Source organism: Magallana gigas, chromosome 1 (genome assembly GCF_963853765.1).
Source record: "Magallana gigas chromosome 1, xbMagGiga1.1, whole genome shotgun sequence".
NCBI lineage: Eukaryota > Metazoa > Mollusca > Bivalvia > Ostreida > Ostreidae > Magallana > Magallana gigas.
The window spans coordinates 56997845-57012995 of record NC_088853.1 but is presented as its reverse complement, the minus strand read 5'-3'; the positions used below and the strand labels follow the sequence as shown (position 1 = coordinate 57012995).

Genomic DNA, 15151 nt, shown 5'->3' with positions numbered 1-15151 from the left:
TATGTGTAAAATATTCATTTTTATTGCACCATTTCCAGCATAAAATAAATATGCAGTAAATCAATCTTGTCAGATACTTCAGGAGAGTGCGATTAAAGAATTCGCTGGACTAAAAGTAATATACTGTGTTCTCTGTATAAACATCTGTAAATCAATCGGAAAAAACGCATATCGTGCAAATAAAGAAATATCAGAGTTTTAAACCAATTGATATGCTCCCTTTTTTTGTAAAATATTACCACCTATAATTAAAAGATTTCTGTAGGTGGATATTTTGGATTTATTTTTTTTTAAATTTGATGGTTACTAATATAATGAAAAGAGGTGGAAAATTATTAATAGCTTCGTGGTTTATAATGCGTAAACTGTCCTAACCCAGTTTACATATTCATACTGGTATAAAAGAATTGTACAAATGTACCTGTAGTTGTAAGTTATTGAAATATTTCAATTATGGAAGGTATAACGTTATTAGAACCATTTCATGGTGTTGAATTGTACATTTTTTTTTTTGGTTTTTTTTAGCTCTAAACTTTATCATTATTTGTTAATGCAATTATTTATGAAAACGGTTATGAAAATGTTTACATATAATAATTGTAAAGGTTAACATCATTGAAACTTTACTTAACATCATTGAAACTTTACTTACTTGTTTCTGGTTGTAATGCGCTTTCCAACTAGCTAACAAAGTTACTTTATATCGTATAAATATAACCAGAAAAAAAAGATGCCTTTTTCGTAATCACAGTTTTCTACTAGATTATTCAATAATTACCTTTAGTCTGTTTATTGTGTTGTATTTTCAAATTCGTACAAATAAGTTAAGTTCAATTTAAAGAACAGTATTGTATATCTCATGAAATAATTCACCTATACCTTATAGGTGACTGCACCATTACAGAGTGTACCAATGATTCACCTATATATTTTGTGTTTCACTAGGTTTTACATATTACTAGTATATGCATGCAATAATTTGTGATTTGACGTTTAAGGATTTTTTTTTGGCTTTAAATTTCCAATATATAAAATCCGCTTTTTCTACTCCAGAGAAAAGGAAGTCAATGTAATTAATATAAAACAATGACATAAGGTAATAGCTATAGTGGCTGCTTGATCAAATAAATACATATACAAAGATTTACTTATTGCCTGACGTCATGACGTCAGCATTTACATTCACAATTGATGAAAATGTTATATTGGATGTACTATACACTAGCGTTGGAAGCAAATTGAAAGTGGGGGGGGGGGCTAGACTTATCCTCAGAAATTTTGAGAAAAAAGTAATTCCCAAAATCATGGAAATCCTAATCCGTGGGGGGGGGGGGGGGGGGGGGGGGGGGGGGAGGTATACCTATACTTCCCGAAAAAAAGAAATTACTTACCCAAATTTTTTTCTTCCAAAATCCTGAAATTCCTAATCCGTGGGGGGGGGGGGGGGGGTATGCTTCTGAATCCAACTTTTCAATCTTTCAAGGTAAATTTAGATACAATAATCTTTCCTCCGAGAAAAAGTGGGGGGGGGGCTGAACCCTCTATCATGCTATGTTTCTAATGGTAAGGTATAAATTTGCAAAAAAAAAGTGGGGGGGGGGCTAAGCCCCACCTAGCCCCCCCGGTTCCGACGCCTATGCACTATAACAACAGCGAGCAAGAGTTTTCAAGTAAAAGGGGTGCTCACCATGCAGTGCACGGCTGTAATCCTAATTTAAAAATAGATCACCATTCTACTATATTAGAACGATGAATAAGGGGGAGGGGGTCATCGCAACAAGTTGTGACATATTGCCTATTACGATTCAATGTAAGTAATAATTGGTGTTGGATTATCATTATTAGAAGTGTGTCATCAGTCTGGATTAAAACAAATATATATTTATACAGCAAGAATGTTTACTGGAGGAACTAAATCACCAAAGCGGGTTGTGACCCGATTTTTGTTCCGTTGGGCGATTTCATTAATCTTGAACAGGGGTTTAAACTCGCAGGTCTTACTAAATGTACATTACTACATTTAACTACTATTATTCATGTGTGTTTAATAATTCTATAGATCTCCTCCAAAACATCCGATCCAAAGTATAAAATACATGTATGTAGCGGTTATAAAACAAATGTCAAAAATTCATCTGTCCCCCTCCCCATTGATCTGTGCCAATGGATGAGTTCATCAAGATCTCAGCCGTTGTGTGAATGGTGAAGCAGGTCTTCGCGCCATATTGTCTTATTCATAGTTATTGCGCGCCGATTAATGGACGAGTCCGTTGGTATCATGCGAATTTGAGAATTCACCCTTTTTATGGCGTCGAGCGAAGCTCGAAAGCCATCTAGGGATCGTACGTCCACCGGAAGTGTAAGGAGCTGAACAACGCATACTATCAATAAATCCGCGAAAATGAGTGCAAAGTTTTCTTTTGTATTTGAGGAATTTGTTTATAAAATATACCTGCCTGCAAAACAGATTATTTTGAATCCATATCGAATGTTGACTATGTACAAATGCTTGACCTTTTAGACACAAAAAAACTTCCTGCACAGAACTATATCTACAACAAAAAGTAACTTTAAACCAACTAGCGTACTTTCACTTTTAACTGTAAACGATATGAATGGGGGCCTTCTTATATCTACCCCTGATCTTTTTGGACCGGTCATTTGGACCAATAGGATTTTTTAATCAATTGATAATAAGAGTTTTTATAAGCAATGTACAATATATAGAATTAAATACAATCATACTTTTAATACTTATTAATTCTATTTGAATAGAGAAAAAAAATATCTACAATGTTTTAACTCCAAGAATATTTCTATTAAAATTGTCAAGTAACATTCAAAACTTTTTAGGAATAAGGTGAGTTGGTCTCATGTTATTGTACGTATATTTCTAAGGAGTTACAGAATCATAATTTGTTTAAGGATTTTTTAAATCAAGTAAATGTGTGATCAATGATGGAATGCCATAAATTATTTTGACTAATAAAAAAGTTGTTAAGCTTTGTACTCTTCAAATTAACTTTAACTCGACGCCATTGTGGCCCTTCAGGCCTTTGATTTAAAGTTTAATTACACCATTTGTAGCTTTCAAGATTGCAGGTCCATCCATAACTATCACATTTAATATCTTACAGATTGCAAAATTGATGAAGAAATTCTGTGTGTGATTTGAGGGGTTTATGAATTAATAAAGATTTAATTTTGAATTGCTTGTGTAAATTTGGCGTGGATAATCATTGTAAAGGAATCTCTCTCTCTCTCTCTCTCTCTCTCTCTCTCTCTCTCTCTCTATATATATATATGCATCAGTGATTATCGCCTTGTGATTGAGCCTGTTCGTAAGTAAATCCTCCAGTGACACAAGTTTGAGAGTGTTAAAGAGTGTACCACATCCTTTTGTTTGTTTAACTATTTAGTATTGTTGTTTCATTAATTTTCAAGGGTATCAATACTCATTGATTTAGTGAAAATCAAAGTTTCAAGGATGAGTAAACTAGTGGCCAATGACCAAATCAATACAAAATGTTAATAGAAATTGCATTTGAATGAACATTTAATTTCGTGGATCAACTAAAAACAAAATCCACGAAAATTGGTATTCAACGAATATTGATGATACCACAGTAGTTGATTTGAGATGTCTAATATCGCCCTAAAAAAATAATAGTCATAAAACCAACTCGTGTCAGTATTTTTTATTAAATATTTACAACAAAAAAGATAAACTATAATTTAAAAACGAAATTCTTAATAATTCAAAATACATCGTTACACTTACTGTATGTTAACGTTTCTGGTATACAAAAGGAATGTTTCTTCAGGATATAAAAATTACATATGAAAGTAAGCTTAAAAATGAGTTAGTACTGACTGCAGTCCGTCGGACTCACATAGCTACATGGCCTAACTTACTCTTCTGACCATCATCTGTGTCGCTTTCATCGAATAAAAAGGACCTCGCCACGTTACATAGGTGACACCTTGATTACCCATTGAGTTTTCCCCTCTTAGGTAGAGACCATTTGGGTTAGCACAGCTACAGCTTTTGTGCCACCACCCTGCGTTTGTCCTGATAGCACAGTTTACTTCTGACCGAAGGTCATTGTCTTGATCCAATGTAGTGAACTTCATGTTGTTCATTTGGTTCGGTGATGTTGTACTCCCGAAACAGTCGCCTACAAATCGATCATTTATAAATCACTATATCTGATATATTCACAATTGTTTGTACTTGATAACCCAAACGATTTTTTCTCCTATATGCTTAATGTACTGGAATGCAAAATTAACCCCAGATTTTTAAAGTTACAGTTCTATAGGAATATGATGCACAGGGCATGTGTATGTTTTTCAAACAAAACAAGTTATAAAGAATCCATAGAATTAACCAAAAAAAAGGAGATCTCGCCCTTAACGGATTATCACTCAGGTTTATCAAAAAACTGTTATAAAATTGTTCATATTACATGAAACCCTATAAGAATTTAAAATAAAAGTCAGCTTTCTCAACGTAACCCTATTTGACTCATACATCACAAAAGCAGAGCTTTTGATAAAAAAAAAGTGTGCAGTTACCTTAATCCAAGTTTCAAGGTCAAAGGTGAAGGTCATATCAGAATTATATGAGAAATCCATATCTGGAGCATATCTTTTCTCCATTAGTTCCAATCTGGCTCATACTTCACTAATAGAGTGCTTACGAAGAAAGGACGTACAGTGTCCCTCTATTAAGTTTGTAGGTCAAGTGTCAAAGTCGTCTTGGATCATGCAAATTTTATATACTGTGGAATAATTTAAATTCGCTGGGGCCAATTTTCGTGAATTATGACTTTTTTGCTCAGTCGTGGGGATGTAATTTCGTGGATGCGTAGCCTACTGTTTCAGATAACTCTTTCTAAAATTGTTTTCGTTGAGGATTTAATTTCGTGGGAGAGGGCTACCCACGAATTCCACGAAAATTGAGCCACCACGAATTTTAATGATTCCACAGTATACTCTCCACTTGGCCTTATTTGGCTCCTACTTTACATGGCCTTATTTGGCTCTTTCTTTAGTTTACATTACATGTAACAAACCGTTGGGATAATTGTGTGCAGTGACTTTATAATTTTAACCAAGTCATTGGGCGGTCATAGCGATCTTTTTATAATCAGTTTTAGCTGTAGATTATATTCCTTTTTTTTAATCTTGCTCAGGTTGAACAAAAATGCCTGTATGTAAGGGGTAATAAACTGAATTAAAAGTTTTATGCTAGCTAGATTTTTTTTAGTTGTAGTACAGATAATAATTTTCTGAAATGCTTTTCATCCTATTGTACATTATTTAAGCAAGGCTCTTTGAAATGGTCACCATTTTAATGTTGTCTCGTTATATGTATTGTACAGATTTTTTGCACATGGAAAAGAAATACGATTCCATTTAAAACCAGCCTTAGAAGGGCAAATTTTACAAGAGGCCCATGGGCCACCATGTATACCTGAGCAACATATGACATGATAACATCAGCTAAATGGAGTCTAAATACAAAATATCTGGACAAATTGGTATAAAACACGTAGATCCTGATAAACCCCCCCCCCCCTCCCGTATTCTTATGTTTATTTAGTATTTTCTTACAGGGTGATTTATAGTCATATCCCATGTAAAGCACTAAGTTCTAAATACGATCCTAAAGAATTGTTTATATATGAGAAATAAACCTGCATCAAACTCTGAACCCCTTAATTATGTCAAAATGCTTGTATATAGTAACCATGTAAGATATCATTTTAGTTTTTGTGAACAATTGAAATGGTTTTTAGCTCACCTGAGCTGAAAGCTCAAGTGAGCTATTCTGATCACATTTTGTCTGTCGTCCGTCTGTCCGTCCGTCTGTCTGTAAACTTTTCACATTTTCAACATCTTCTCAAGAACTACTAGGCCAATTTCAACCAAACTTGGCACAAATCATCCTTAGGCAAAGGGGATTCAAAGTTGTGAAAATTAAGGGCTACACCCGTTTTCAAGGGGAGATAATTAGAAATTAATGAAAAATTTCGAGAAATTTTCAAAAATCTTCTTCTCAAGAACCAGAAAGCCAGGGAAGCTGAAACTTGTGTGGAAGCATCCTCAGGTAGTGTAGATTCAAAGTTGTGAAATTCATGACCCCCGGGGGTAGGGTGGGGCCACAATGGGGGGTCGAAGTTTTACATAGGAATATATAGAGTAAATCTTTAAAAATCTTCTTCTCAGAAACTAAACAGCCAGGAAAGCTGAAACTTGTGTGGAAGCATCCTCAGGTAGTGTAGATTTAAAGTTGTGAAATTCATGACCCCCGGGGGTAGGGTGGGGCCACAATGGGGGGTCGAAGTTTTACATAGGAATATATAGAGTAAATCTTTAAAAATCTTCTTCTCAGAAACTAAACAGCCAGGAAAGCTGAAACTTGTGTGGAAGCATCCTCAGGTAGTGAAGATTCAAAGTTGTGAAAATCATGACCCCCGGGGGTAGGGTGGGGCCACAATGGGGGGTCGAAGTTTTACATAGGAATATATAGAGTAAATCTTTAAAAATCTTCTTCTCAGAAACTAATCAGCTAGCAAAGCTGAAATTTGTGTGGATGCATCCTCAGGTAGTGTAGATTGAAAGTTGTGAAAATCATGACCCCTGGGAGTAGGGTGGGGCCACAATGGGGGGTCGAAGTTTTACATAGGAATATATAGAGTAAATCTTTAAATATCTTTTTCTCAGAAACTAATCAGCCAGGAAAGCTGAAACTTGTGTGGAAACATTCTCAGGTAGTGTAGATTCAAAGTTGTGAAAATCATGATCCCTGGGGGTAGGGTGGGGCACAGTTGGGGGGGGGGGGTCGAAGTTTTACATAGGAATATATAGAGTAAATATTTAAAAATCTTCTTCTCAGAAACTAATCAGCCAGGAAAGCTGAAACTTGTGGGAAGTATCCTCAGGTAGTGTAGATTCAAAGTTGTGAAAATCATGACCCTTGGGGGTAGGGTGAGGCCACATAGGGGGGGGGGGGTGTTAAAGTTTTACATAGGATTATATAGAGTAAATCTTTAAAAATCTTCTTCTCAGAACCTAATCAGCAAGATGATTCTTTATAATTGTTAAGACTTTGGCTCCAGGACAATTCTTCGGCCTCACAAGAAGGTTCAGAGTTTGATGTAGCTAAATATCCCATATATAAACAATTGTAAAGGATCTTTTTGAGAACTGCAATACTCAACATGTGATATGACTATAAAATTGAAGCAGGCAGCTATTTTTTCATTAGAATCTTTTTGTATTACTGTTTTGAGTTATTGCCCTTGATTTATTGATTCTTGATTATTTTAATTAATGCATCCACTGTTAACCAATTATTGTGATGATTATTTTTATACAATAATAAATATTCAATGTATATAAGTTGTTCTGCATAAGTAGTTTTGGGTTCGGCCGGATTAGTTTGTTTATTTTTGATTTCCAATTTTTAGATACTATGAATTATTTTAGGCCGGCACATATATAGGGACAGTGTATATTGCATTACGACGAGCGACTGTTTGGGGTTAAACTTGAACAGGTACGGAGAGATTGAGGGTGTGGACATCCCTGCTCTATCTAATCTTCGTGTTTTTCTAACCTACGATACAGAGTGTGCGGTCCTTCCTGCCCTGTATCGCGTTAATACAAGTGTGCGGTCATACCTGCTTGTCTTGTTGGTGGTTGTGGCGGAGCACTAGTGTATGGTCATCCCTTCTGGTGTTCTGGCCTTTCTAGCGCAAGTGTGCGGTCATCCCTGCTTGCGTTATCTCTGCTTGCGTTAACGTTGGTACCTGTGAGTTGCGTAGGTGTGCGGTCATCCCTGCCTGCGTATCTTTGAGTCACTATATATGTGCAGGAGCGGTGATTAAAGTCTGCTCTTGTAAATATTGGCAGCAATCAGGGCTATCAAAGTTCCAAGGCGGAAAAATGGATTTTATTTATACAGGATCTACATGTATTATTGTACATTGTCCAGATTGTGTGTATTATGACTCCATTAAGCTGACTTTATCATACCTATTGTTCCTCAGGTGAGCGATGTGGCCCATGGGCCTCTTGTTTTTGTTGTAAAATTGGATCTGCAATGTGGCTCCACACAAAATTTTAAGGAATTGAAATATAAATAGTCAGGGGTTGCTTTTGCTAAAAGTACAGCTTTTCTAGGCGAATGGTGTTTTAAAGAAGATTTTTTAAGGTTTACTAACTTGTGAAGCTTCCACATAAGTTTCTGCTTTTCTGACTGATTGGTTTCTGAGACGATATAACAATATTTACTCTATATACATGTATTCCTATGTAAACATTCGATCCTCTATAGAAGCCCTACTGTTCTCCCGTGGATCATGAATTTCGTACCTTTGAATCTACACTACCTAAGAATGATTCAACACAAGTTTCACCTCTCCTGGCTAAATAGTTTCTGATAAGAAGATTTTTAAAGATTCTCTCTTTATATATATATATATATATATATATATATATATATATATATATATATATATGTAGATAAATAAAGCCTTGGTACAGCAAAAAATACTTAAATAAATAAAACAGAATGCGACAGTCCAAATTAAATAACAATTTATTTAATTTGGACTGTCGCATTCTGTTTTATTTATTTAAGTATATATATATATATATATATATATATATATATATATATATATATATATATATATATATATGTACCTATGTAAATATTTCGATGATTTTTACATCTTTCAATTTACACTACCTGAGGATGCTTTCATATAAGTTTCAACTTTCTTGGCTGATTGGTTTTTGAGAAGAAATGTTTTTAAAGATTAACTCTATATATTTTTTTGGTACAAAAAATTGTTTCTTATAGTGGCCTCATCCTAACCCCGGGGTCATGATTTGCACAAATTTGAATTTACACTACCTATAAGGCTGCTTCCACATAAGTTTCAGCTTTTATGGCTGATTAGTTTTTTAAGCAATTTGTTTTAAAGATTAACTTTATATATTCTTGTGTAAAAATTCGACTCCCCATAATGGCCAACTTTCAATAAACTCTGCCTGAGAATTCCACATAAGTTTCAACTTACCTCGCCAAAAGGTTCTTGTAAAAGAATGTTTAGAATTTCTAATTTTTATTCAATATATTCAAATTATCTACGCTTGTAAAACAAGATCATCCTTAATTTTCAAATCTTTCCAAGATTTCGGCAAGACAGCAAGATTTCCCTCTGCCTTAGAATGCTTTGTGCCAATTTTGGTTGAAATTGTCGCAGTGGTTCTTGAGAAGATGTTAAAGATGTGAAAAGTTTATGTACAGACATTCGGACGACTGACAAAATGGGATCAGAAATGCTTACTTGAGTAGCTGAGCTAATAGCAAATGAAAGATAATAAACTCACCAACATCTCCCGAGAAGCCCGACAACGTGACGGTGTACTTGGATGATTCATTCCCTACGTTAAAACTGCTGTACTTGACGTAACGTGTCTGGTTGTCAAAGTCCTCCATGTCCATCCTCATCTCATACGTCCCCTGACTCAGCAGGTTGTGTAGTTTTTCATTACCTGGCATGCACAATTGAAGTATAATTTACATAGGGGGCTGTAGTTCAACAATGTTTCATTGTGGAGGGAAATATTGTAATTACGATCACCTTTCTGCACAAAACATTTACAATTACAATATAGTGTTTCTCGGTCTACATAATTCTGAATTTAGATTTCCTTATAGGTGAGGATGTAGAGTAGACGTTCTTTAAACGTCATCAGAGATTGATAAAAACAGTTCACCAGTAGATGACCTAAAGCGGGGTTTCTGAAAGATCTTCGTGTTGCGACCATTAAAAGAAGGAGCGGATCAAGGATCTGATTTTTATATCCCCTTTATAAAGTTATAAACTTTTCAGTTAATGAAACGATAACTAGGGACGAAACATACCTCAGTGACGCAGGGTAATCACAAAATTGAAATATAATGAAAAAAATGGACGGTTGAATAGCATGTGTGATAACTTATACACTATTTCTAAATATGGATAAAGAGAAAAACATAAAAATATACATTAGTATGCAACCGTAATTCAAATAACTCAATATTTACAATTTAAAAAAAAAACAATAAAGAGAACTTGAACAATAATAACTGAAAAATCCCCATAGTAATGTTAAAGAAACCATAGTAATTTTAGTATTAGGCCATTTAGGGTGTATTTATAGATTGCCAAGTTGATTCCCACCAGCCAGAAGATATCACATGTACGTTTCTACAATATATTTTAATTATTAGAGATAATTTACATGTAGATAAATAGTGGTTAGGACCATAACAGACAAATACCTTGCCAAAGTACAATAGATAAATACCTAGCGAAAACATTAAACATACATACCTAGCCAAAACTCAGAGCTCAAATTTCCAAATCCATTCTTGTACTCTGTCCAGGTTCTGTAAAAATCTTCCGAACCATCCTGACGACGCTGGAACACCTTAAATAAGCGTGTAACTGTTGATATTATTTCTAAGAAAAATAAAATGTTGGTTCTACATCTAAATGCAACTTGTTAACGTTTTGTATTATTTACAATCAATAACCTCGTTTATGTGTCTTTAATAATCATAATAACTCAATTTAAATCTTTGTTACACCCACGGTCCGAAGAAAAAATGGGTATACTGTTTTACGCTTGTGAGTCAGTCTGTCCGTCTTTCTGTCTATATGTCCTTCGTAACAAAAAATTCTGTCGTATTTTTCTCAGCAACTATTTATCGCAGATGCTTGAAGTTTCAGTACATTATTTGCTTAGGCACGCCATATCGTAGGATATATTTTTGTATTAATCGGACGTCAACTTCATGTTAAATGACTACTCTGTTTTTAGCAAAAATTTTGAAAAAAAACAATAAATCGCATATGTTTGAAATTTTTGACACACTATATGTTTAGGCATGGCATATCTTGGGATCTATTTTGAACCAATCTGACGTCAACTTCCTGTGAAATGAGTACTTTGTTTGTTGTAGCATAAATTTTCAAAACAAATTTTCGTCAAAGATTTTTCAGCAACTATAAACCGCAGATGCTTGAAAATTTAGCAAACTATTTGTTTTATGCCTGCCATTTTGTGGGGTATTTTATACCAATCGGACGTCAACTTCCTGTTGAACGACTACCTTGGTTTAAGAAGGTATAGGCCATATCGTGGGATATATTTTAAGACCAATCGAACGGCAACTTCTGTTAACTGACACTTTTGTTTATTTTTAGCATAAATTTCAAACAAATTTCTGTTGCATTTTTTCTCAGCAACTATCTATAGCAGAATCTTGAAATTTGAACACACTATCTGTTTAGTCATGCCATATTGTGGTTTTTTTGTACTAATCGAACGCCAACTTCTGTTAACTCACTACTTCGTTTATTTTTAGCTTAAATTTTAAACAAATTTTTGTCGCATTTAATCTCAGCAATTATTTATAGCAGATGCTTCAAAATTTAACACACTTGTTGTTTAGAATGCCATACATTGGGATCTATTTTTGTACCAATTAGAAGTCAATGACTATTTTGTTATTTTTAAGCAGAAATTTTAATCAAATTTTCGTCAAAGATTCCTCAGCAACAATTTATTGCAAATGTTTGAAATTTTAGCACACTATATCTTCAGGCATGCCATACGTTGGAATCTAATTTTGAACCTATCGGATGCCAACTTCCTAATTAATGTCGACTTTGCTTATTTTGCATATTCACATTAGAGTGGGGGTATTACTAGTAAGCATTGGCTCACAGATATCTTTTCATTGGTATAAAAAAAAAACGGCGATTTAGTGTTACGATAACAAATTCTACTAAAAAATGTCACTACTGTCCATCCCCCGCCATCTGTGTCCATGTCACAGAAAACTGTCACGTGACCTAGGTATGGCATGCGCACTCTGTACAGTCCACTAGGTAGGCCACAGTTGATGTTGTGAAGTGATGTACAATCGATGGGACTTCCATTATCTAATAAAATGCAGTTGATGTTAGTTTTAAATATCAATAGGCTAAATCGTATATATCAGTGAATAAAGTAACGGTATGAAAATAAAGTATAATCATTCTGTTCGGAACGTGTCTCATTTGGTGTTGATATCGTTGTTCGACAACCGGTCGATTGATAACATAGAAACATAAGTTGATATTAAAATGTTATATAACTGTTTGCATGTTAGTAAGGTAATTTTCGTGGATATAATATTAATTAAAATAGAGGTTTTGTTTCTTGGACTACATTGGACACACCCAGAAAGAGTAAAGCATTATCTGTATTGAATGTCTTTTCTTAAGTTAGGTAGATAAGATTTTTAGGAGCAAAAACTGTACAAGGATGCTTCGAATTCCCACCCCTGGTAAGGTTATTTCTTATATTATATGAACCATATGATACATGTTCCAAGTATGCTGACAACAATCTGTTAATTAATGGAAATAATAGTATCAAAAGAACTATATACTCAATGTAATGTCATGGTATAAAACTAGTTAGCCTACCTCGAATACAGTGGACTTTCTTACTGGAGAGCGTCACACACAGATCGTCAGTAGAACATGACAGGCATTCATCTGGAACATGGTCAGTCTACAAGAGAATTACGGTAGTTGATTGTTTTACAAAAAAGATAGAGTGACTTTATTTTGTAAAGCCGGTGCTCTAGAGCTGTCAAATAGTTCCTGTATCCAATGAAATGGTATGCAAAAGCTTGCGAACACCTGATATGCACAACACGCCCAAGGTGAACATAATGTACATGACATTGATAGATATTTGTTTTATAGTGTGTTCTTTCGTGACACTGATCATATAACCACTTTGTAATTTGTACTGTTTAAAAATTAACACTGTCAATATCGGAGTACAAACTGCTTAATATATGACTTTGTTGTAATGAAATGAGAGACAACTTACCTGATCGAGTTCAATTCTAACATAGCCAGGTTTTGGTTCCGTTTCGTTAATGACCGATACGAGTTCACACAACAGTTCCTGTTTCCGGTAGTTGACTCCCCGACACAGCTTGGGTCTGTGTCTACATTCCCGGACACACTGCTGTTGTCCAATCATCCCCACCACCCCTACCACGGGACCACGATACCTCTCACCAGGGACAACCGCGAATGTCGCTCCTTCGGTTAATGATACCAAACAAACCAGTACTGTTGTGAATATCACCGCATTCCAAGAATTACTAGCCAAAGAGCCAACCATTATGTTTTATTTTAAAACCAAATGTAAACAAATATACTGTATTTCGGTTTTCTTTGCTCTGCTGAGAGATTACATATGCTAGTTATTACCAACAGTGCAGTGCGTTATCTTATAACTTGCGAAAAAAATTGATTTGTTTTTCGAACTGCTTTTGTCGAAATTATTTATATATATTAGTAAGTTCTCTAGAAGAACCGTCGTTAAACGGTTGGGAATATTAGATCAGGAAGCACACGACCGGAAATCCTCTTTAAGGAATGATCAACGTCGCCAACAGGATGTGGTACTTTATTCATGTTCTTCTGTGTCACGGTTCTGTTTTCAAAATATTTGAAGCCGTTCTCTCTGTACTGTATTTTTTAACTTGTTATTATTAAATATTCTCTTAGAAATCATGCAAAGACTGAAATTTGCAAATGTTTTCAAGGATCGGAGTATTCACATCAAATCATGGCTTATTAACGCCTCGGCTTTTATATTTCAAAACAACATTTCTCGACCTCGGAGGTTATTCTGCAACATTCACGAAAACTCGTACTTTATTTCTTAAATAAGGAATTACGAAAAGAAAACGTTAAATTTTAGCCGATAACTGGTACAGTGCCAGTACAGTACATGGGGTACAAGTCTGCGAATTCAGAAAACTTGTCTTGAGCGGTTAGATTACTTTTTTGTTCGTTTGCATACATACAAATGTATTGTTTACAGGTGCAAGTAGAGAGTCCCCCAATACTTAACCCCGGGACTTGTTGAACATTTCTTCCTTAAATTATATTTATTATGCACTAATTTGTACGACCGGATTAATCAAAGATCGTTAGCTTATCACTTCCCTGCCATGTATACAAACTGGTGTTCACTGGGGGATAGTAACCTAGCCTGGAGGCATGAGTACGGTAGCACATGCAACCCTGTGTCTTTGTTGTTGATCGAGTCTAAAGTAGTATATAATACTGTATATAAAATAGTTCACCGGAGATTTCATTTCACCCGCTAATGTTACAGTCCATCTATCGTCAGTGTAATTACATGTATTCCTTAAGATTTGGATATATCCTACCATATTGCTTAAACAATATGTGCTTAATCATGATAATCGTTCACACCTCTGTGTGACTTTTATATTGTGTATATAATGAGTCAACCTCTCGAGGACTGCGGCCATGAGTAGCACGTGCCGAGAGTTCAACTGTGTATAAACAAAGTAGGCCTTACCCAGACTGATTTCAGAGACACCTGGTTTAGATTTCATCGAGAGTTTTATTTTGAATCTACGGAAAAAAAACTTGTAGATGTGTTCTATTATATAAAGAAATCAGCTTTTTATTTCTACCCGACGATATTTTTCCTCCCTTAATTACCCTTTTTACGGTTCTTATTTTACTTTAACCATGCGAAATCGATTTCTTGTTTATCGTAAGCACACGATCAAAATGCATGACAGCATGTAATAATGATAGAAAGATGATTCAGTCTTAGCGATCGAAGTAAGAAATGTTAGAAGAAATAAATCAATCCACATTTGATTTGTTTATGATAAATTACTGTGGTTTCATTAATTTTCGTGAGTATCAATTTTCGTGGATTTTCTGAAAACCACAGTTTCAAGGATACATAATTTCGTGGCCAATGATCCTATCTATACAAAACGTTAGTTGAAATTGAACTTCAATGAACATTTAATTTCGTGGATCAACTTAACAACGAAATCCACGAAAATTGGTATTCAACGAATATTGATGAAACCACAGTACTACAGTATATTAATAAAAATCCATATGATTTTTACACAGAAATTCACACAAAAATTTCTGTTGCAATGTTATTGCAAAAGTTAAGTTTCCATATGTTTTTTCATATCTTTTTACATATTTTATGGTTGTATTTACTC

General features: G+C 34.6%; 1 protein-coding gene across 1 annotated transcript; it reads right to left on the bottom strand.

Annotated features, from left to right (window-relative positions):
• Nucleotides 1-3802: 3802 nt before the first annotated feature.
• Nucleotides 3803-13260, bottom strand: LOC105345152 (ficolin-2). Its single transcript, XM_066086960.1, has 6 exons — nt 12961-13260; nt 12546-12633; nt 11878-12017; nt 10401-10497; nt 9412-9576; nt 3803-4178 (listed from the first exon to the last, which is right to left on the bottom strand). The coding sequence occupies exons 1-6, from the start codon at nt 13258-13260 to the stop codon at nt 3907-3909; spliced, it is 1062 nt and encodes a 353-aa protein (XP_065943032.1). The 3' UTR covers nt 3803-3906.
• Nucleotides 13261-15151: the final 1891 nt, after the last annotated feature.

Excerpts from the sequence above, each read along its gene's own strand:
- LOC105345152 (XM_066086960.1), bottom strand. The coding sequence starts at position 13,260 with ATGGTTGGCTCTTTGGCTAGTAATTCTTGGAATGCGGTGATATTCACA. Across the intron at positions 12,018-12,545 it reads GAAAGTCCACTGTATTCGAG|ATAATGGAAGTCCCATCGAT; the intron begins GTAGGCTAACTA and ends GCATTTTATTAG. Across the intron at positions 9,577-10,400 it reads GAGCTCTGAGTTTTGGCTAG|GTAATGAAAAACTACACAAC; the intron begins GTATGTATGTTT and ends TGTGCATGCCAG.